Source organism: Anomaloglossus baeobatrachus, chromosome 1 (assembly GCF_048569485.1).
Source record: "Anomaloglossus baeobatrachus isolate aAnoBae1 chromosome 1, aAnoBae1.hap1, whole genome shotgun sequence".
Taxonomy (NCBI): domain Eukaryota; kingdom Metazoa; phylum Chordata; class Amphibia; order Anura; family Aromobatidae; genus Anomaloglossus; species Anomaloglossus baeobatrachus.
The window spans coordinates 945,459,139-945,483,194 of NC_134353.1; the positions used below are offsets into that span (position 1 = coordinate 945,459,139).

Consider the following 24,056-nt stretch of genomic DNA (forward strand, 5'->3'; position numbering starts at 1 on the left):
GTCAAGGACAATCCACAGACCACCTCCAAAGACCTGCAGCATCATCTTGCTGCAGATGGTGTCAATGTGCATCGGTCAACAATACAGCACACATTGCACAAGGAGAAGCTGTATGGGAGAGTGATGAGAAAGAAGCCGTTTCTGCAAGCACGCCACAAACAGAGTCGCCTGAGCTATGCAAAAGCACATTTGGACAAGCCAGTTACATTTTGGAAGAAGGTCCTGTGGACTGATGAAACAAAGATTGAGTTCTTTGGTCATACAAAAAGGCGTTATGCATGGAGGCAAAAAAACACAGCATTCCAAGAAAAGCATTTGCTACCCACAGTAAAATTTGGTGGAGGTTCCATCATGCTTTGGGGCTGTGTGGCCAATGCCGGCACCGGGAATCTTGTTAAAGTTGAGGGTCGCATGGATTCAACTCAGCATCAGCAGAATCTTGACAATAATGTGCAAGAATCAGTGACGAAGTTGAAGTTACGCAGGGGATGGATATTTCAGCAGGACAATGATCCAAAACACCGCTCCAAATCTACTCAGGCATTCATGCAGAGGAACAATTACAATGTTCTGGAATGGCCATCCCAGTCCCCAGACCTGAATATCATTGAAAATCTGTGGGATGATGTGAAGCGGCTGTCCATGCTCGGCGACCACCAAACTTACCTTAACTGGAATTGTTTTGTAAACAGGAATGGTCAAATATACCTTCATCCAGGATCCAGGAACTCATTAAAAGCTACAGGAAGTGACTAGAGGCTGTGATTTTTGCAAAAGGAGGATCTACAAAATATTAATGTCACTTTTATGTTGAGGTGCCCATACTTTTGCACCGGTCAAATTTTGTTTAAATGCGGATTGCACATTTTCTGTTAGTACAATAAACCTCATTTCAATCCAGAAATATTACTCAGTCCATCAGTTATTAGATATATGAAACTGAAATAGCAAAAACCCAAATTGTTATAAAGAAAAAAGGTTAACATTAATAGGGGCGCCCAAACTTTTTCATATGACTGTATGTCCCCATGCTGTATATATGTCTCTAATCCTGTATATATGTCCCCAAACTGGTATATATGTCCCCATCATGGGCCCATCCTGCTATATATGTCTCCACCCTGGTATATTTGTCTCTAATCCTGGTATATATGTCCCCATCTTGGTATATATGTCCCCATCATAGGTCCATTCTGCTATATATGTCTCTAATCCTGGTATATATGTCCCCATCTTGGTATATATGTCCCCATCATGGGCCCATCCTGCTATATATGTCTCCATCCTGGTATATATGTCTCTAATCCTGGTATACATGTCCCCATCCTGGTATATATGTCCCCCATCATAGGCACATCCTGGTATATATGTCCCCCATCCTGGTGTGTATGTCCCCATCCAGGTATATATATCCCTCATCATGCGCCCCACCTGGTATACATGTCCACCATCACACTGCACACATAAAAAATTAAACAATTATACTCACCATCCCTCTGCACTCCTGATGCACGGTGTCCTCTTCCAATACCGGCAACTGACTTCAGCATGTAAGTGACGGGCAGTGGATGACATCACTTTCAAGCATGCCTTCAGTTGCATGCCGACGTCAGCTGCCGGAATATTCTCTGCTCATCACTCCCGGGATTATGGGCATCGGGAGCAGTAAATATTCATTCACTTTAATAGTTGACACACGTGATTGTCCAGACACTGCTATTAAAGAGAATGAATATTCAATGCTCCCCTCACCCATAATCCCGGCCACCTCTCAGTGCCGACTTCAGTGCAGAGACGCATCCCCACTTTTGTCCAAAACATTTGGGGAAAAAGTGCATCTTATAATCTGAAAAATACGGAATATATATTTATACACTAAGCCATACCCCTGAATTTACAGACGCAGCCCCCCATATTATATCTTCTTATTGGTATATTTATATCTACACTGGTTTGTGGTGTCAAGGTGATAGACAGCCATCATCTACAGCCCACAGATCTCATCACCCCAGACCACCGCATACAGGAGGCCATCATCTCTTGGCGGCACTAAGGATCCAGTGTTCTTTTCGGTGGGGGCCACTTTGCAAAGTCGGTGAGCCATTGTAAGGGAAGTCAGTTCCTTTTAAGAAACTGGAAATAAAGAATAAGGGTTCCTACTAGTTGAAACTCAACTTTTTATCCAACTCTTGTGACCTAAGGACCTGCCGAACCGGCCCATGTGACCCAAAGACAGTGAAAAATTTACTAGAATGCAATAATAAATTGGTCACTAGGTGGCAGTATAGCAACAGAAATGTAGAGGACATCAAGCACCAGAGGCCAGGAGACCTAAAGGGACGACGTCCGGCCACAACTTATGGAGGAAGAAAGGCGTCTGGTCCTTTCCCAGCAAATAGCGACTGCACCCAAAATGAATATAAATGTATTTGCTGCTGGATGTGATAGAAAAGTGTCAGAACTCTGTTTTCTTATAAAAGGGAAACAAAACATTTCAATAAACGCATCTCCTATAACATACAGCTCTGGCAAAAATTAAGAGACTGCTGCAAAATTGTCAGTTTTTCTGATTTTTCTCTTTATATTTTTGAGTGAAATGTAAAATGTTCTTTTATTCTATAAACTACTGACGACGTCTCCGAATTTCCAAGCAATCCATTTTGTATTTATTTTCTGAAAATGAGAAATAATCAAAATAACAAAACAATGCACAGAATGCACAGCGCTTTCACATCTCAACTAATGCATAATCATTTAGAAACAACAATACTAATAATGTTTTATCTCAGGAAGATTCAGAAATCAATATTTTGTTGAATAACCATGATTATTAATCCCAGCTTTCATGCGTCTTGGCCGCTTTCCACCAGTCTTCACACTGCTTTTGGGTGACCTTATGCCACTCCTGGTGCAAAAATGTAAGCAGTTCTTCTTTGTTTGATGGATTGTGACTATCCATATTTCTCTTGATTACATTCCAGAGGTTTTCAATGGGGTTCAGGTCTGGAGATTGGGCTGGCCATGACAGGGTTTTGATGTGGTGGTCCTTCATCCACACATTGATTGACCTAGCTGTGTGGCATGGCGCATTGTCCTGCTGGAAAAAACAGTTCTCAGAGTTGGGGAATATTGCCTGAGCAGAAGGAAGCAACTGTTTTTCCAGGATAACCTTGTATGCGGCTTGATTCATACGTCCTTCACAAAGTTTAATCTGCCCAATTCCAGCCTTGCTGAAGCATCCCCAGATCATCACTGATTCTCCACTAAATTTTACAGTGGGTGCAGCACACTGTGGCTTGTACGCCTCTCCAGGTCCCTGTCTAACCATTAGACGACCAGGTGTTGGGCAAAGCTGAAAATTAGACTCATCAGAGAATATTACCTTACTCCAGTCCTCTATGGTCCAATACTTATGGTCTTTGGCAAACTTCAGCCTGGCTCTCCTTTGCTTCTCATTGATGAAAGGCTTTTTTTTTAGCTTTACATGACTTGAACCCTGCCTCTAGGAGCCTGTTATGAACTGTTCTTGCCGTGCACTTCACCCCAGCTGCCATTTGCCATTCCTTTTGTAGGTCACTGTCATGGCCAGCCCAATCTCCAGACCTGAACCCCATTGAAAACCTCTGGAATGTAATCAAGATGAAGATGGATAATCACAAGCCATCAAACAAAGAAGAACTGCTTACATTTTTGCACCAGGAGTGGCATAAGGTCACCAAAAAGCAGTGTGAAGGACTGGTGGAGAGCAGCCAATACGCATGAAAGCGGTGCTTAAAAATCATGGTTATTCCACAAAATACTGATTTCTGAATCTTCCTGAGGTAAAAAATTCTTAGTATTGTTGTTTCTAAATGATTATGAACTTGTTTTCTTTGCATTATTTAAGGTGTGAAAGCAATGTGCATTGTTTTGTTATTTTGACCATTTCTCATTTTCAGAAAATAAATACAAAATTCATTGCTTGGAAATTCGGAGACGTTGTCAGTAGTTTATGGAATAAAAGAACAATTTACATTTTACTCAAAACTATAAAGAGAAAAATCAGAAAAACTGAAAATTTTGCAGTGGTCTCTTTTTGCCAGAGCTGTATTTTACACATCCAAACAAAACAGAAATATACATGTGGTTATAACCAGCATGAAAGGAGACGAGTAGACTAAGGTACGCTAAAATAAAAGCCTCTCCAGAGAAGAGCCGCCCTCCATGTGCCCAGTCTCTCATATTCCAGAGAAGAACAGCCCTCCATGTGCCCAGTCTCTCATATTCCAGAGAAGAACAGCCCTCCATGTGCCCAGTCTCTCATATTCCAGAGACGAGCCGCCCTCCATGTGCCCAGTCTCTCATATTCCAGAGAAGAGCCGCCCTCCGTGCGCCCAGTCTCTCCTATTCCAGAGAAGAGCCGCCCTCCATGTGCCCAGTCTCTCATATTCCAGAGAAGAGCCGCCCTCCATGTGCCCAGTCTCTCCTATTCCAGAGAAGAGCCGCCCTCCATGTGCCTAGTCTCTCATATTCCAGAGAAGAGCCGCCCTCCATGTGCCCAGTCTCTCACATTCCAGAGAAGAGCCGCCCTCCATGTGCCCAGTCTCTCACATTCCAGAGAAGAGCCGCCCTCCATGTGCCCAGTCTCTCATATTCCAGAGAAGAGCCGCCCTCCATGTGCCCAGTCTCTCACATTCCAGAGAAGAGCCGCCCTCCATGTGCCCAGTCTCTCACATTCCAGAGAAGAGCCGCCCTCCATGTGCCCAGTCTCTCATATTCCAGAGAAGAGCCGCCCTCCATGTGCCCAGTCTCTCATATTCCAGAGAAGAGCCGCCCTCCGTGCGCCCAGTCTCTCATATTCCAGAGAAGAGCCGCCCTCCATGTGCCCAGTCTCTCATATTCCAGAGAAGAGCCGCCCTCCATGTGCCCAGTCTCTCATATTCCAGAGAAGAGCCGCCCTCCATGTGCCCAGTCTCTCATATTCCAGAGAAGAGCCGCCCTCCATGTGCCCAGTCTCTCATATTCCAGAGAAGAGCCGCCCTCCGTGCGCCCAGTATCTCATATTCCAGAGAAGAGCCGCCCTCCATGTGCCCAGTCTCTCATATTCCAGAGAAGAGCAGCCCTCCATGTGCCCAGTCTCTCATATTCCAGAGAAGAGCAGCCCTCCATGTGCCCAGTCTCTCATATTCCAGAGAAGAGCAGCCCTCCATGTGCCCAGTCTCTCATATTCCAGAGAAGAGTCGCCCTCCGTGTGCCCAGTCTCTCATATTCCAGAGAAGAGCAGCCCTCCATGTGCCCAGTCTCTCATATTCCAGAGAAGAGCCGCCCTCCGTGCGCCCAGTCTCTCATATTCCAGAGAAGAGCCGCCCTCCATGTGCCCAGTCTCTCATATTCCAGAGAAGAGCCGCCCTCCGTGCGCCCAGTCTCTCATATTCCAGAGAAGAACAGCCCTCCATGTGCCCAGTCTCTCATATTCCAGAGAAGAGCAGCCCTCCATGTGCCCAGTCTCTCATATTCCAGAGAAGAGCCGCCCTCCATGTGCCCAGTCTCTCATATTCCAGAGAAGAGCCGCCCTCCATGTGCCCAGTCTCTCATATTCCAGAGAAGAGCCGCCCTCCATGTGCCCAGTCTCTCATATTCCAGAGAAGAGCCGCCCTCCATGTGCCCAGTCTCTCATATTCCAGAGAAGAGCCGCCCTCCATGTGCCCAGTCTCTCATATTCCAGAGAAGAGCAGCCCTCCATGTGCCCAGTCTCTCATATTCCAGAGAAGAGTCGCCCTCCGTACGCCCAGTCTCTCATACTCCAGAGAGCGCACCTTCACCAGCTCACCGAGTATGGTCCTAAACACATCATCCACTGGGAGGATTTTCCGTTGCGTTGATACTAAGCACCGTGCGTTCCACGTGTGACACTTAACCACCACTCTAACTAGAAATAAAGTGAAGCGGTCCCGACCATCCAGATCTCTGAGCGCTCCATAGGCCCATTCCACATAGGAGAGACCAGCCAGCCGAGGTCAGCCAATGGAGGCGCCCACCCTGTTGCATACCTCTGTGTTAAAGTGACAATGAAGCAGGAAATGGTCCATGCTTTCCACCACGGTTCCACACTGCTCTTGAGGACAGTCCATGTCCTCAGAGCTCCTACACTTCAGATTGTCCCTCACACACGATTTTCCATGGAAGCAGCGCCAAGCCAAGTCCCAAAACTTTGCGGGGATCTTCATAGAATTCAAAAGATGTAAACCCACCCTAAAATCCCGACTTGGGTAGTCTCTGAGCTCTAGAGGCTTCTGGAAATGGGTCAACAAAACCCTTTTGTCAACTAATTTCCTTGGCAGAGTCCTGATCTCCCACATTCCCAGACCTCGAGTTAACTTCAGAACCAGGGTAGCATAAGCCGGAAGATGTCCATGCGGTGTGTGAAGATCCTTCACTTGCCCTCCTATCTCCCATTCCTAGAAGAAAGGCTGAAACCATCCCCTACAGGAGAATACCCATGGAGGAGCCCTCTCTTTCCAGAGGTTTGAAATATTGATATTAATGAAGGTATTCACAAGGAATACCTCAGGGTTGACCATGTCCAACGCTCCTAGTCTCCTCGTACAGTAAGTAACCTCCCTCTTGACCAGGTTCAGTCTATTCCCTCATAACATTTAGAAGATTACACTGTAGACCCGAGTCCAGAGAGGCTCCGGCAAGATGCATACGCTGCCCAGATAGATGAGTAAAGGGAGCAGGTAAGTTTTGATCAGGTTTACTCATTCACTTAAGATCAAAGACCAACCCTTCCATTGGATCACCTTCTGAGCGGCGATCTCTAACCTGCTGTTACACTTTTGTTTGTGGTAACCAAATTTGGCCAAATTTGATGTCAAGAATTTTTGCAGAAAACCAGGATCTCCTCCCAGCCAAAGACTCAAACACGAAGATCTTAAATTCAGATGCCTCCAAAGTAGCAATCTACCTCTAACATCTTCTACTCTGCTTCTCCCTCTGAAGACACAAATATGGTAAAGTCATCATATGCCGCCAAACTCATAATGGCTTCCCAGTCCACCATGACCCCTGCCAATGGTCCACACTCTACTCTCCTAAGAAGAGAGTCAATTGCAAACACCTACAGCAGCCAACTCAAGGGACAAACACCAAACCCAACTTCAAAAGACCTACCAATCCAACTGTCCACAAGCAGAAAACTCTCTACCCCAAACCCAAGACCCACCTCCCTCATGGAAAAAAAGCAGGTCTCAGGCCTGAGACAGAAAATTCCTTTTCTAGTTTATCTGCAGAAGGAAAATCAGCTAGACTTGCTCCAGAACTTAGCAGCTGTGGAAGAAGGGTGTCAGGAAATGCAGAGAATCGCAGCTGGTTTTATATTATAGACGAATGTAGTGTATAATGTTACTATTCAAGTTTTCCAGCAGTATAATAAAGCTAACAGTAACTTTCCACCCTATAATGATAATGAGGTGACTCTGCTCATTCTGTCCCAGTCTGCACAGCAAAGCTGACAAGTAAGCTGCAGAAAACTTGCTGTATCTTGAATTTTTTCACGCTGTATTCCTATCGATTAAATGTTTCTGCTTCTCCAGTTATAAAATAAATCAGAGTAATGTCCCTGATAAAACCATAACGTGCTGCCACATTTCAGTAGGTTTCAGAATTGCGCAGCACGGGGGCCCTTTAAGGATGTTCTTCTTTTCCGCAGAGATACTTGACAGAAATCACTTTTTGTTCCATAAACCTGATTTGTGTTGAAGTTCAGAGTCGCGTCCTTGCGCGGCTGTTGAATAGTCAGAGGATACAGTTGCTAGGAGACACGAAAATAACGCGGCAATCCGTGCGAGGACCACGATTGTGGCATGATGGAGCGGAGCGGTTCAGCGTCCTATGGGCTGTTAACCTTTTCTAATTCATATTTCAGAAATGTCTGTAGAGTGGAAAGGTGCTCCTCCGAATAATGAAGGAACATGTCAGCACCCGCGGTGTGCGCAGATCCGTAATTACTGATCAGATCCTTCTGCTTTACTTTCTACCTAAACTTTTGTATCAATCGCATATTAGTCACATTCTCCTTGGTGGTTTTTCAAAGAAGCTCAAGATTTTTTTATGACCGATATTACTGTCACTGGGAAAGGAAATCATGTCAATGACATTTAAAGGGGTTCTCTATCAATGGCTGGATCTGAAATCTTCCCCTTACTCCTCCTTGGCTGTCCTCCTTCTCTGCAGCATTCCGTTGTTCTTTATGGAAGTCTTCATTCTCTGCAGTCTATCCTTGTTCCTCCAGGTTATCTTTTTTCTCTGTAGACTTCCCCTTGTCCCTTTCTGGGTGATCTTATCCTCTGCCTCTTTTCCCTTATTCTGTAGCGCCCCTGAGCCTCTCAGGACACTACTAGGAACTGCATCCTCACCGGGATGCAGGGCCTAACCCCTGGGACCTGGAACACCAGTGCCAGCAACACCTAGACACACCAAAATCCCAGTTTCCACTCCACACCTGGGGTAATTAGCTAGTCGGACACAAGGGGATGGCCACCTAGAGGGCGGAGCCAGACCAGAGGACTAGACAGCTTGGTGGAAGGGGACAGCGGTCAGTCAAGCAGAGCCAGTGCAGTGAAGGAGTAGAGGAGAGGTGCCTGAGAGCTGGGTCGTGTAATGGTGACCCGGGGGCACAGGAGAGTGGTCGCCAGGACAGGTACACCTGTGTACCGCTGGGACCAGAGCACCGACGGGGCACAGGGCCCTAGGTCAGGTGACAGTTTCATATGGTCTGGCAAATACCTGCACAGTGAGGGGACCTTCACGGTCCTCACTGACCCACAGATCCAGGGGTACCAGCAGTGAAGCAAGGATTGGGGTTCGGGACACAGACCAGCCCTATAGGGTCCACACTGTCTGCCATATGGACAAGGAGACAGCCACAAAAAGGGACAGTCGGGCTCCAAATCGCTCCACGCTACAGGGACCCAACCACACTGAGGGTGACGGGAACAGAGCAACCGAGTCATCAACTGGCACTGGAAATACAGAGACCTGAACCAGACGTCCAAGGGTCCAAGAGTGAGTAGAGACTGTTAATTACAATACACGGTGTGGCCTCCCTTATTACTCCATCATACATCTCCTGGGCTCAGCCCTGCTTGCGGAGGGCCTACCACCACAGCTGCCATTACCACCAGCCCTAGGAGTAACCGACTCAGCAGCGGCGGTTTACCCATATTAACCGCAACCCGCAGGTGGCGTCACACAAACAACTTAAATCTCCCCTTTAAATACTCCCCATTAAAAAGCACCCAGGGCACGGGACCGGGCAACGGCCACCAAAGTGACATTCCCCAGTGATACACTACCCAGGACCGAGTACCCCATTCCCTGGGCGACACAATTACACTTGTCTCCCGCCCTACAAACTTCCCTTGTTTTGGGTGATCATCTTCTCTGTAGTCATTACCTTATCCCTCCTGGGTTTCTTCTGTTTCGTACGAGTCCCGCCCCGGCAGCGGTCAAACCGCTCGGATCCAGGTGTCACTACTCACGACTCAGGGTCTCCGTACCCGAGGGCTCGGGGTCACGCCAAAACGTGATGGGGGGTTATTTACAGGGGAGTTTAGATAGTTTGTGACACCACTCGTGGTGTGCGGTAATAGGGAGTACCACCGCTGCCGTTGGGAGTACCCGGGGTGATGGAGTGGAGCAGACAGATGACGTTACCCTCCATGGGTAGGGAAAGGCCCTGGGACCCCGAATGGTGGGATGGATTGCAGGGGGAGCGCAGGCTCGCTGGTAGCAGGGGTTAATCAGGTACTCACTCAGAAGGAAAGCAGACGCTGACAACGTGGCAAACCAAGTCTCTGGGTGCCGCTGCCCTCTTGGAGGAGCTTGTCCGGGTTCCGTCCCCTGCAGCACTGCCTGGTGGTCTGTAATCTGCGTCCGTGCACAGAATTTTGAAAGTGTTCAGGTGGCCCGTTAGCTTGGAGCTGTCCAGGCCCCGCTCCCTACTATGGGTAGCAGAGGAGGTTGCTCTCAGGAGTTCACGCTTGGGATTTCAGAGGGTTGCTTTGCTTGGAAAACCCTATCCCCCCCGTTGCGCTAGTGCCCCCGATCTCTGAGCTTCGTGGGAACAGACCATAAAGGCCCTATCCTCTGCAGGTTAATTGCCGGGTTGCTTGAAGCTTCCCACTGACCTAGGGTCCAGTACCCCGACGTGAGTGAAAGGGGGGTGTTTGATGGGGTTATAGTTCGTGACGCCACCCACGGTTGTGGTGATGGCACCACCGCTGCTCAGTGTGGGGGTCCCGGGGATGGTGATGGGAGCAGCCAGGTGTTGTGTTGCCCCTCCGTGGGTAGGGGTTGGTGATCCCGGGGCCCGGTGAAGAGATGTAAAGTGTAGGGCCTGGAGGGCGCAGGGACGCGGGGGCAGCACTGTGCCTTGCGGCACTGTGGTACTCACTCAGCCTGAGACACGGACACAGTTTGTACGGTAAACCAACGGCTGGTAGGACGGTCCCACAGACGGCTGCACCTGCACTCCCGGTAGGTGACGGTGACGTCTCTCTTCCTTGCACCTGTGTTGTCTGATGGTATCGGTGGATTCCCTCCGGTTACCCGCTCCCCGACTGCAATCTGGGCCGGAGGAGCTCTACACTTTGCCCGCAGGCGCTGGCCCTGGGGAAACTGGTGCCTTGGCGGTGGCGGTGTCTCCCCGGTAATGGTCGGGCTGTTGCCGTCAATCGGGACTTTGTTGCTGGGGGATCTACGTCCCCTTCACTGACGGATTCGGCAAATTGGGCGACTCCTAGCCTTGCCGGGGTCCGAGAGGCCCCTGCCCTGGTGCTGACTGTCCTTCGGAACACTGCTCCAGACCACCGGGCACACAGCCAACGGGGTCCTTCCAGGAACTTCCGAACCGTCCCACTCCGGACAGTCACCGCCGTCGCTGACCTTGCTGTTCTAGCCCTACACACAGCTGGGCTCTCAGGCTTTGCACTTTCTCTGCGCTGTCTCCACTTCTTGCTTTCCTCCTTTTCCACTTTCCTTTCCTTACTTTCACTTCTTGTTGTTTACTCTAGCCCCTGCCTGGGCTACGCCTCACTCCTTCCACTTCCTCCTCCCTGACTAGACTCTTACATGTCCCTCACTGGACTCCTCACTCAAGCTCTCCCTGAGCTCTTCTGCCTGGTTTCCTCCCTCCTCCAGCACTGTGACCTCCTCGGTGGGCGGAGCCAACCGCCTGGCCCACCCCGTGGTGTGCATCAACAGTCTCTGGAAGAGGGCAACAAGGATTTGTGTTTTGACTGTGGTGTTCCTACCTGGGATGTGGGGTGTGGGTGTTGTGTTCTGTGTCCCCTGGCTTGCCCAGGGCGACACATTCCCCCTTAGCAAAATGCAGACCGTCCGCGGGCTGCCGTCCTACACCGGTTTTATTTTTCTGTAAAAAGGGGATAACAGGGTTAAACAAACATACATTTCAATAACTCTTCCCAAGACGGGAGGCACATTTTCTTTTAACGTTACAACGGTGTACGGTCACGGTTTCCGCTCTCTCCCACCCAAGCAACCTGGCCCTGATGCTGCCCCTAAAACCCAGGCAGCACCCCTTGACCCACAGTCCAGCACAAGTCACCCGAGCGGGATCTGTCCTTCCCTCCAGAGGGTAGCCACCGGTTCCTTTGGTGGCTGGGCCCTGGCCTGCTCTGCTCAGGGCCCTCCCTCCAACCTGCCTCTCCGGAGGCGGCATGCGGAAACGGTAACGGTACCCAACATATTTACAAGCCACTAACGTTTGTGGTTGCCCTGCAGAGTTCACGGGCTTGTCCATGATTAGTTCCCATGCATAAACTTTTAACGGTCCCCACGGGGACAACGGTGCCGGCTCCAGCCGGTTCAAATCACAAAGGCAAATCTGGTGAAAACTCGGTAATCATTTTTCATTTTTCAAAACTTTCAAAACTGTTAACAGACACACACCAACCTTTTACCTTTGCGGGCCCCTCTTACTCACAGAACGGTCTCCCTGTACCTAAGTGGGGGTCTACCTAGGTTGGAACGGGTGGACCTTCGGGGCCCGGTGTCAGTGGTGCTAGACAGTGGGGTAGAGGGAACAATCGGTTCCTCCTCCCGGCTATGGTGTGGGGCAGGCGGAGGTGCAGGGGGGCTGGGTACAGGTTCATCCCTGGGCACTGGCACTGGTTCTGGCTCACGGTTAACCGCTTCCACTACTTCTTCATCCACGGGTTGTGGGAACAGTATCACTGGAAGGATCACCGCGCCGTTCTGCGTAGGCCAGTTTGCTGGGAAGTCACCCATTACAGTGTGGATTACCTCTGCTGCCTTTTCCACTGGTGGAGGAACCGGTACTTCAGCCTCTGCTTTCAACGCTGGGGGGCATTTTTTTAGATGGTCCCGAGAAACTGTGGCCAGGGTGCCCCCTTGGTCACGACTGATCTGGTAGGTCTTCCCATTGTCCCACTCGGTGGGTTGTACGACGTAAGGGACTTGCTCCCACTGGTCATCCAGTTTGTGGGCTTTTCTCTTCCGTTTCAGCACCACATCTCCTGGCTGGAAAGGACCTGCAGGCGCCTTCTGGTTGAACCGGTGCTCTTGCTGTTCTCGACTTCGACTGAGGTTTTTCTCCACATACTCCTGGATTTGCCGGTACTGGGCCCTCCTCCGACTTTCCCATTCTGCCGTTGAAGGGAGTGCTTCCGGAGCCTCCAACCCCATTTCCAGATCCACCGGCAGGCGGCCAGGCCGGGCCCTCATCAGATACGCTGGGGTGCACTTCGTCGAGCTGGATGGGATATTATTGTACATGTCGACCAAGTCGGGTAACTTTTCCGGCCACATGTTCCGTTCTTCCAGCGGTAACGTCTTGAGGAGCCCCAGGACCAAGTGATTCATTTTCTCGCACATGCCGTTGGTTTGGGCGTGGTACGGGGTGGTCCGGATCTTCTTGCAGCCGTACAACTGGCAGAATTCGTGAAACACTTCTGCTTCAAAAGCCGGGCCTTGGTCGGTCAGCACCTTCTCGGGGTACCCGTGGGGGCGGCAAAAATAGGCCTGGAACGCTCGGGCAGCGGTTCGACCAGTCAGGTCCTTAACGGGGACTACCACCATGAATCTTGAGTAGTGGTCTACCATGGTCAATGCGTAGGTGTACCCACTTCGGCTAGGGGTAAGTTTGACATGGTCCAGGGCGACCAGCTCCAGCGGCTGATGGGTGACTATGGGATGTAACGGTGCCCTCTGGCTAGTCTCGTCCTTTCTCCTCAGTGTACAAGGACCGCACTCTCGGCACCAGGCTTCCACCGATTCACGCATCCCACTCCAATAGAACCGCTCCCTCAACAGCATCTCCAGCTTCTTCCACCCGAAGTGGCCAGCACCATCATGGTATGCCCGCAGGACAGTAGCAACCTCAGCTTGAGGAACGATCAACTGGCATATTTTCTCATGGGTCTTTGGGTTGATCAGCTCACGGTACAGCCTCCCTTGGTGTAGGTAGAGCCGTTTTCGTTCTTTCCACAAACGTTGGGCTTCGGCTGGAGCGGCAGGGTCTATCCCAATAGCACCTTGTTCCACCAGGGTCTTGACAAGGCGGACAGCCGGCACTTGGTCCTGGGCGTCCTGCCACTCTTGACTGGGCCGCGGGTCCAGATCCACCCGTTGCTGACATACTTGTACCCTCTCAGTATGCGGCTGGTGAAACGCAGGCAATTCAATCTCCTCGAGGTCGTCATCCTCACACCCCTCTTCTGACAAATGGGGCATCCGGGAGAGTGCATCTGCATTGATGTTGACACGACCAGCTCGGTACTTTATGGTGAAATCATAGTTGGCTAACCGGGCTACCCACCGCTGCTCCAGCGCGCCCAACTTGGCCGTGTTCAGGTGAGTTAGCGGATTGTTGTCCGTAAACGCGGTGAATTTTGCCGCCGCCAGGTAGTGGCGGAACCGCTCTGTGATAGCCCACACCAACGCCAATAGCTCGAGCTTGAAGGAGCTATAGTTCTCAGGGTTCCTTTCGGTCGGCCGGAGTTTTCGGCTGGCGTAGGCAATCACCTTCTCCTTCCCATCCTGGACCTGGGACAAGACCGCTCCTAGCCCCACGTTACTGGCGTCCGTGTGGAGGATGAACGGGCGCCCATAGTCAGGGTACGCCAAGACCTCTTCTCCGGTCAAGGCCGCCTTCAACTGGCCAAAGGACTCCTCATGCTTGTCCTCCCACAACAGTGGAGCTCCAATAGGTCTACCACCTTTGGTCTGTCCCACGAGGAGATCTTGCATGGGGGCAGCCATCTTCGTGTACCCCTTTATAAAGCGCCGGTAGTACCCCACCAGACCCAGGAACTGCCTTACCTCCCTCACTGTGGTTGGTCTCGGCCAGCTCTGGATGGCAGTAATCTTCTCAGGGTCGGGGGCGACACCATCCGCACTCACCACGTGCCCGAGATACTGCACCCTGGGTTTCAGCAGATGGCACTTCGAGGGCTTCAACTTCATCCCGAACTTGGCAAGGGACGCGAACACCTCGGCCAGGTGCTCCAGATGGGCCTCATACGTCTGGGAATAAACAATCACATCATCCAAATACAGCAGGACGGTCTCGAAGTTTAGATGTCCCAGACAGCACTCCATCAACCGTTGGAAGGTCCCGGGGGCATTGCACAGCCCAAACGGCATGCTATTGAATTCGCATAGCCCCATCGGGGTGGTGAAGGCGGTCTTTTCCCGGTCCTCGGGGGCCACGGCCACTTGCCAGTATCCGCTGGTGAGGTCAAGGGTCGAGAAGTAGTTTGCAGTTCTCAGTGCAGCCAAAGATTCTTCAATACGAGGCAAGGGATAGGCATCTTTATGGGTTATCTGGTTGATCTTCCGGTAGTCCACACACATCCGCATGGTACCATCCTTCTTCTTGACCAGTACCAACGGAGCGGCCCAGGGACTACAACTGTCCCGAATAACCCCTGCCTCCTTCATATTCTTCAACATATCTTTGGCACACTGATAATGTGCAGGGGGAATAGGTCTATACCTCTCTTTGATAGGGGGATGTTCACCCGTGGGAATGTGGTGTTGGACCCCCTTGATCTGCCCAAAGTCTAGGGGGTGCTTACTAAAAACCTGTTCGTACTCCTGCACTACCCGGTGTACCCCTGCCCTGTGATGTGTAGGGGTATCATCAGTGCCCACATGTAGCTGTTGGTGCCACTCCTTGGTGTCCCCCTGGGGTGGGGAAGTGCTGCTGGTAGGTGGGAGTGTGGATGGACGGGCTTCTTGGATAGTGTGAGGGTCCAGGGTGAGCAGCTTGGCAATGGTGGCATACCGGGGAAGCCTGACTTCTTCCTCCCCACAGTTCAACACTCTCACAGGCACTCTCCCTTTCTTCACATCTACCACCCCTCGGGCGGCCACTACAGTGGGCCAGTGCTCGGAAGGCATGGGTTCTATCATCGCAGGGTAGTCACGCCCCTGAGGCCCTACTGCTGCCCTACACCAGATCATCATCTCACTCCTAGGGGGCACAGTCAATGGAGCAACATCCATCACTCGCACTCGCACTCCACCAATCTCCCCTCCGGTTGAGCTTACATGCTGGCGGTACATCAGGGCGCGGATCTCACGCTGCACAGCCCTCTGCCGGCTCCCCGCCGCCGTGGCGGCTAGCTGCTGCAAAAGGTTCAACACATCAGCCATGCAGTGTTCCATCACATTGGTTCCCAACACTATTTTCGGGTTATGATCACTAGGCTCATTCATGATCACAATCATACCCTGGTGTTGCAGTTCAGCTTGCCCCACTGTCATAGCCACCTCTTTATACCCCACCTGAGTCAATGGAAGTCCATTAGCGGCAATCAAATTTATACTATTGTCTGGAGGCGCCAGTTCGTCTGTGGCCCAATATTGCTGGTACAATGTGTACGGTATGGTAGTTACCTGTGATCCAGTGTCCAAGAGAGCCATCACGGGTATGCCGTCCACAGCCACAGGGATAATAGGGCGGGCCCCGACGTATCGGTCTCGCCAGTCCGGGGGGCCACGGTGTTCTACTCCTGAGGATTGGCCCGGGGCCCCAGGGGTTGCTCGTTTAACGGGCACTGTCGGTAAACATGACCCGGCTTACGGCACTTGTAGCAGATTGGAGGTCTGCTCCGCGGGTTGTTAGCGCTTCTCTGCTGCATCCAGGGAACATCTTCGGGACTGTCAGCAAGCTGTATCTGCGCTGGGGGCTGAGATCTGGTCAGAGGTTGAAGCGCAGCAAGGATTTTGGCAAGGTCTCCGTCCATGCGACGGACCTGGGCTGCCAGTTCTTCCACTGTGCTGCTCGATGCTGCGGGTAATAAGGAGGTTGGTTTGGCTGAGGCCGCCACAACGGGAGCTGTCTCGACGGGCCACAGGACGGGTTCCAGAGCTTCAGCAGCTGGGGGCTGTAGTGCTTTGATAGCCCGCTCCTTTAACACAGCAAAGTCCACATCGGGGTGTTCCAGGGCCCACAGCCGGAGTTGTTTACGATCCTCAGGGGACCTCATCCCCTGCGCAAATTGCTCCACTAACATCTTATTACTATCCGCCTCATTAATAGAGTTCACCCGCTTCAGCGTGCGGAGGGCGGTCTGCAGACGTAGAGCATAGTCCCGAATGCTATCCCCAGCTCGTTGCCGGCACTGGTAAAACTGCATCCTCAGCTCAGCTTCAGTCCGGGTCTCGAAGGCAGTCTGTAGCTTCTCAAAGATGGTGGCTACAGAGAGCCGGTCCCCCTCGGCCCAGGTCTCCGCTTCCTGCTCCGCCGCACCGGTTAGCTGGCCTAGCACTATCGCTGCACGTTGCTTATCAGTCAGGGGGTACAGCTCTAGCAACGGGTTAAGCTTTTTCCGGAAGGCCTGCAATGCATCCGGTTTCCCGTCATACTGCGGTAGCCAGGCAGCTCCGGGCGCATAGGGCAAGGAAAACGGCATGACCTGAGCAAGCGCGGGGGCCGCGGCACCTCCCGCCAGTACGGCCGGGACCTGGGAAGGCCCATTCCCATCCGCGGGTGCCGCTGCGGCTGCGACCACCGCTCCTCCTGCGGCTTCGTCGGGCGCAGACATCTTGTTTCCGTCCCCCTTAGCTCTTTCCGGCCCCTCCTCTTTCGGGGCGGGGTTTTGGCCTTCGCGCCTCTACTGCTCGAGAAGACGCTCGAGCGGGAACTTTTCGCGCCAAAGATGGCGGCTTCTGAAATTTTTCTGCCGGATGCCTCCGGCTGTAACAAGGCGCACCTCTACCTGACGGCAGAGCGGTAAGATCCTGTTCGTGACGCCAAGTTGTCGCGGGCGGGGAGGAGGGTGTCAGCACACCGCGCTCACCCCTTCTGCTCGGGTCCGGCAGCTGCTCCTGGTGGCTCGAGCTGTAGGCCGGATCCCGGGGTGTCTCGAGCGACACTCCTCGCCCGTGAGTGAAAGGGGGGTGTTTGATGGGGTTATAGTTCGTGACGCCACCCACGGTTGTGGTGATGGCACCACCGCTGCTCAGTGTGGGGGTCCCGGGGATGGTGATGGGAGCAGCCAGGTGTTGTGTTGCCCCTCCGTGGGTAGGGGTTGGTGATCCCGGTGAAGAGATGTAAAGTGTAGGGCCTGGAGGGCGCAGGGACGCGGGGGCAGCGCTGTGCCTTGCGGCACTGTGGTACTCACTCAGCCTGAGACACGGACACAGTTTGTACGGTAAACCAACGGCTGGTAGGACGGTCCCACAGACGGCTGCACCTGCACTCCCGGTAGGTGACGGTGACGTCTCTCTTCCTTGCACCTGTGTTGTCTGATGGTATCGGTGGATTCCCTCCGGTTACCCGCTCCCCGACTGCAATCTGGGCCGGAGGAGCTCTACACTTTGCCCGCAGGCGCTGGCCCTGGGGAAACTGGTGCCTTGGCGGTGGCGGTGTCTCCCCGGTAATGGTCGGGCTGTTGCCGTCAATCGGGACTTTGTTGCTGGGGGATCTACGTCCCCTTCACTGACGGATTCGGCAAATTGGGCGACTCCTAGCCTTGCCGGGGTCCGAGAGGCCCCTGCCCTGGTGCTGACTGTCCTTCGGAACACTGCTCCAGACCACCGGGCACACAGCCAACGGGGTCCTTCCAGGAACTTCCGAACCGTCCCACTCCGGACAGTCACCGCCGTCGCTGACCTTGCTGTTCTAGCCCTACACACAGCTGGGCTCTCAGGCTTTGCACTTTCTCTGCGCTGTCTCCACTTCTTGCTTTCCTCCTTTTCCACTTTCCTTTCCTTACTTTCACTTCTTGTTGTTTACTCTAGCCCCTGCCTGGGCTACTCCTCACTCCTTCCACTTCCTCCTCCCTGACTAGACTCTTACATGTCCCTCACTGGACTCCTCACTCAAGCTCTCCCTGAGCTCTTCTGCCTGGTTTCCTCCCTCCTCCAGCACTGTGACCTCCTCGGTGGGCGGAGCCAACCGCCTGGCCCACCCCCTGGTGTGCATCAACAGTCTCTGGAAGAGGGCAACAAGGATTTGTGTTTTGACTGTGGTGTTCCTACCTGGGATGTGGGGTGTGGGTGTTGTGTTCTGTGTCCCCTGGCTTGCCCAGGGCGACACAGTAGCCTTCCCCTTGCCTGTCTGGGGTGGTCTTCCTCCTCTGCAGCCGTCACCTTGTCCTGGGTGTCCTCTTCCTTTACCCTTCTGGAGTGTATTCATCCTCTTCTGCAGCCTTCCCCTTGCCCAACCAGGGTGTCTTCCTTCTCTGCAGTGTTCCGCTTGACCCTCTTGGGTGTCCTCCTCCTCTGCAGTCTTCCCCTTGTCCTACCTGGGTGTCCTCCTCCTCTGCATCCTTTCCCTTGTCCCTCCTGAATGTCCTCTCCTGTGCCATGTTCCCCTTGTCCCTCTGGGGTGTCCTCCTCTGCAGTCTTCCCCTTGCCCTTCCGGGGTGTCCTTCACTGCAGTCTTCCCATTGTCCCTGTCGCGGGCGGGGAGGAGGGTGTCAACGCTGCGCTCTCCCACTGCTCGGGTCCGGCCGCCGCTGCTCTGCGGCTACTGCTGCTCGGTGGCTCGAGCGATAGGCCGGATCCCGGGGACTCGAGCGGCGCTCCTCGCCCGTGAGTGAAAGGGGTGCTTTGTTGGTGGGGGATTTGATTAATGTCCGTGACGCCACCCACGGTTCTGGTGATTGTGTGGACACCACCGCTGCTCTGTCTGGGGATCCCGGGAGTGGTGGTATGTAGCAGCTAAATGTTGGTTTGCCCCTCCGTGGGTAGGGGGGGTTGGTGGTCCCGGGGCCCGATGATGGGGAGTTGGGATGGTTGACAGGCAGGTTATGGGGCCTGTGGAGGTGCAGGGACGCAGGGGCAGCGCTGTGCCGCACGGCACGGAGGTACTCACTCAGCCCAAGGATGATGACACAGTTCACGGTAAACAAACGGCTGGTTGGACGAGTCCCTCGGACGGCTGCGGTGTAGATGTTCCCTGCAAGTTAGCGGTGACTGTCTCTTCCCTGCACCTAGAAACGTTTGTTGGTAGCGATGGATTCCCACCGGTAACCCGCTCCCCAGCTTGGATATGAGCCGGAGGAGCCCCTCTCTTGCCCGCAGGCGCTGGCCCTGGGAAACTGGTGCCTTGGCGGTGGCGGTGTCTCCCCTTCACGGTTGGACTGTTGCCTTCAATCGGGACTTTGCTGCTGGGAGACCCGGAGGTCCCCTTCACTGACGGATTTGGCAAATTACGGCGACTCCTAGCCTTGCCGGGATCCGAAAGGCCCCTGCCAATGGTGCTGGCTTCTCTTTGTATACCGCTCCGGTACCGCCGGGCCACCACCCGTCCACGGTCCTTTCGGCAACCTCCGATCAGCCTCTCCTGCAGACGGTCACCGCCGTCTGCCAACCTTGCTGTCTCAGTCCGGGGCACACACCCGGACCAACTTCAGGCTCTGTTGCTGTCACTTTCCTTCACTTCCACTCCTGTTACTTGCTCCTCTACCACTTCCTTCTACTCTCAAACTCAATCTTCAACTAACTAACTGCTGGTTTTCCCGCCTCCAGGACTGTGAACTCCTCGGTGGGCGGAGCCAACCGCCTGGCCCACTCCCTGGTGTGAACATCAGCCCCTGGAGGAGGGCAACAAGGATTTGTGTTCTGACCTTGGTGTGCCTGCAGGGAATGTGGGGTGTGTGGTGGTGTCTTGACCTGTGACCCCTGGCTTGCCCAGGGCGTCACATCCCCTCTGGGTGTCTTCCTCCTCTGCAGTCTTCCTCTTGTCACTCCTAGGTGTTCCCCTCCTCTGCAGGCTACCCCTTGTCCTTTTGGGAGTGTCCTCCTTCTCTGCAGTTTTCCCCTTGTCTCTCCAGGGTATCCTCCTCCTGTGCAGTCTTCCCCTTGTCTCTCCTGGGCGTCCTCCTCCTCTGCAGTCTTCCCCTTGTCACTCCTAGGTGTTCCCCTCCTCTGCAGACTACCCCTTGTCCTTTTGGGAGTGTCCTCCTTCTCTGGAGTCTTCCCCTTGTTTCTCCAGGGTGTCCTCCTCCTGTGCAGTCTTCTCCTTGTCACTCCTGGGCGTCCTCCTCCTCTGCAGTCTTCCCCTTGTCCCTCTGGAGTGTCCTTTACTGCAGTCTTCACCTTGTCCCCCCTGGCTGTCACCCTCCTGTGCTGTGTTCCCCTTGTCCCTCTGGGGTGTCCTCCTCTGCAGTCTTCCCCTTGTCCTTCCGGGGTGTCCTCCTCTGCAGTCTTCCCATTGTCCCCCCTGGGTGTCTTCCTCCTCTGCAGTCTTCTCCTTGTTCCTCATGGGTGTCCTCCTCTGCAATCTTTCTTGTGTCCCCCTCCTCTGCAGTCTTCCCCTTGTCTCTCCTGGGTGTCCCCCTCCCCTCCTCTGCAGTCTTCCCCTTGTCTCTCCTGCATGTCCCCCTCCTCTGCAGTCTTCCCCTTGTCTCTCCTGCATGTCCCCCTCCTCTGCAGTTTTCCTCTTGTCTCTCCTGCATGTCCCCCTCCTCTGCAGTCTTCTCCTTGTCCCTCTGGGGTGTCCCCCTCCTCTGCAGTCTTCCCATTGTCCCCCCTGGGTGTCCCCCTCCTCTGCAGTCTTCTCCTTGTCCCCCCTGGGTGTCTTCCTCCTCTGCAGTCTTCTCCTTGTCCCTCTGGGGTGTCCCCCTCCTCTGCAGTCTTCCCATTGTCCCCCCTGGGTGTCCCCCTCCTCTGCAGTCTTCTCCTTGTTCCTCATGGGTGTCCTCCTCAGCAGTCTTCCCATTGTCCCCCCTGGGTGTCTTTCTCCTCTGCAGTCTTCTCCTTGTCCCTCTGGGGTGTCCCCCTCCTCTGCAGTCTTCTCCTTGTTCCTCATGGGTGTCCTCCTCAGCAGTCTTCCCCTTGTCCCCCCTGGGTGTCTTTCTCCTCTGCAGTCTTCTCCTTGTTCCTCATGGGTGTCCTCCTCTGCAGTCTTCTCCTTGTTCCTCATAGGTGTCCTCCTCTTCGGTCCTTCCCAAAGTCTTTCTCCTCTAATTCTCACAGTATCTAATTGCCATATTACTATACATAGTTTATGTACACTGCCTATTAAGCAGATGTTTCTTCCCGCTGTTCCTATAGGTAAATCTGGCCCTGCTCCTTGCTCCTTTCTCTCTGCCTCCTGTTTCTCCCCATGGCCCAATTAGTTGTCATAATAGTAAATAGTGTAGTGCCCCCATCATCTGTGTATTCTCCATCTTCTCTTATATCTCTCGTATATCGTATAGCTGTTTATGGCTGCTAATGATTGTTAGAAGTTTTATTTGTTTTTTATTGTATTTTCTACTCTTCTTCTCATTAGGATCCGCTCAGGGTTCGGTGCGGGGTCCACAAACCGTCCGGTGAGGGCTCCATGGAACGTCCAACGCCGATGTAAGGAAATCCCGGAAGTGCTACTTTGGAAAGTTTCCAATGTTTCTCCACATTTACAGGAACTGTGATGAAATCCTGTTGATCGGACATTAGACGGGAGCTCAGCCCTGAGAATATTCACGAGGGGTCAAGTAAACAGTGAAGATAAGGGAAGTTACATTTATGTCCTTCCGATAGGATCTGGTCAGCAAAAAGCAGAGGAGCTGCGGAGGCGCAATCATCGGGACTGGGAATGTTTTTCTTAAAGAAGGTTTAAATTTAACAGAACTTTTAATTCTCATGATCACAGAACTGGGGCGAGGAGACGCTGCCCGTGGTGCTACCTTGTAATTTGAAAAGGGTTCATTTTTGGGGGAAAAAAATAAAAATGAATTGGGACATAGCTCAACACTTACAGCAGGTGAAATAAATATTGAACACGTCACCAATTTTTTAATTAAATTTATTTGGAAAAGATCTATCTTTCTCACCAGATGTCGGTTACAACCTATCCAATCCACACAAGCAAAGAGATCATATAATAGACGTCCATAAATTAAGTTATGTGTAATAATGAGAAATAACACAGGGAAAAAGTATTCCCCTTTGTTGGTGCTGAAGCTTCCAGACACCTCCTATATGGAGACACTAGTTGCCTGCATTGCTTAGGATTTTGGCCCATTCTTCCACACACACACTCCTCACATCCTGCAGGTCCTGGCTTTTTCTATATGTGAGCTTTAAGCGGGCTTTACACGCTACGATATATCTAACAAGATGTCGGCGGGGTCACGTCGTAAGTGACAATCATCCGGCATCGTTAGTATATCGTAGCGTGTGACAGCTATGAACGAGCAGAAATACTCACTTTCTCGTTCATCGTTGACACGTCGCTCATTTTCTGAAAATCGCACGTCCTGTTGTTCATCGTACCAGGGCAGCACACGTCGCTCCGTGTGACACCCCGGGAACGATGAACTGCAGCTTACCTGTGGCCGCCGGCAATGCTGAAGGAAGAAAGTGGGCGGGATGTTTACGTCCCGCTTATCTCCGCCCCTCCGCTTCTATTGGCCGGCCGCTGTGTGACGTCACTGTGACGCTGCACGACCCGCCCCCTTAGGAAGGAGGCGGGTCGCTGGCCAGAGCGACGTCGCAGGGAAGGTAAGTGCTTGTGACGGGGGTGAGCAAGGTTGTGCGATACGGGCAGCGATATGCCTGTGTCGCACAACCGACGGGGGCAGGTACGATCGCTTGCGATCTTGCTAGCGAGATCCGAGCGTGTAAAGCCCGCTTTAGTACATTCCCCTTTGTTGGTACTGAAGCTTCCAGACACCTCCTGTATGGAGACACTAGTTGCCTGCATTGCTCGGGTGGATTTTGGCCCATTCTTCCACACACACACTCCTCACGTCCTGCAGATCCCGGCTCCTCCTATGGTATCTGAGCTTTAGTTCCTTCCAGACATTTTCTATTGGACTCAGCTCCAGTGATCGACTCGGCCATTCTAACAGATTTATTTTCTTTCTATGCAACCAGTTGGTAGTTTCCTTGTCTGTGTGTTTGGGATCATTGTCTTGCTGAAATGTCTCCCTTCGTTTCATCTTCATCATCATCATCATCATCATCATCCTGGTAGATGGCCGCAAATTTTTATCAGGAATGTCTCAGGGCATTTGTCCTTTCATCCTTCCTTCAATTATATGAAGTTTTCCAGTCCTGTGTGCTGAAAAACAGACGCACACCATGATGTTCCCACCTCCACACTTCACTGGTGCTGGAGTCTTGGGGTAATTTGCCTTTTGGCCTCCAAGCATGGTGTGTATTATGGCCTCCAAAAAGTTCAATTTTGGTCTCATCTGATCAGTCTATATTCTCCAGTATTTCACAGACTTCTCTAAATGTTGTTGAAGAAATGTTAAACGCTCTTGAATCTTCTTTTTATTCAGTAATGGAGTCTAGAGTGGTGAGCGTGCATACAGGAGCGTGCATACAAGAGCGTGCATACAGGAGCGTGCATACAAGAGCATGCATACAGGAGCATGCATACAGGAGCGTGCATAGAGGCCATGGAGGGGAAGGGCATTGGTCATTGTTTTCTTTAAAATAATTGTACCGGCTGATTCCAGGTCTTTCTCTAGTTCTTCACATGTGGTCCTTGGCTCTTGGACAACTCTTCTGATAATTTTTTCACTTCTTTGTCTGAAATCTTACGGGTCATAATCTACTGGGCATACACCCGTAATTGAGAAAAG

General features: G+C 52.4%; 1 protein-coding gene across 1 annotated transcript in view; it reads left to right on the top strand.

Moving 5' to 3' along the window:
* Positions 1-22,197, top strand: part of PLCXD3 (phosphatidylinositol specific phospholipase C X domain containing 3) — a 142,331-nt gene extending 120,134 nt beyond the window's left edge. The window contains exon 3 of the mRNA XM_075343707.1: positions 21,755-22,197. Coding sequence (XP_075199822.1) covers positions 21,755-21,893 — 139 coding nt within the window. The 3' untranslated portion in view covers positions 21,894-22,197. The remainder of the gene's footprint in view (positions 1-21,754) is intronic.
* The last annotated feature ends 1,859 nt before the right edge of the window (positions 22,198-24,056 follow it).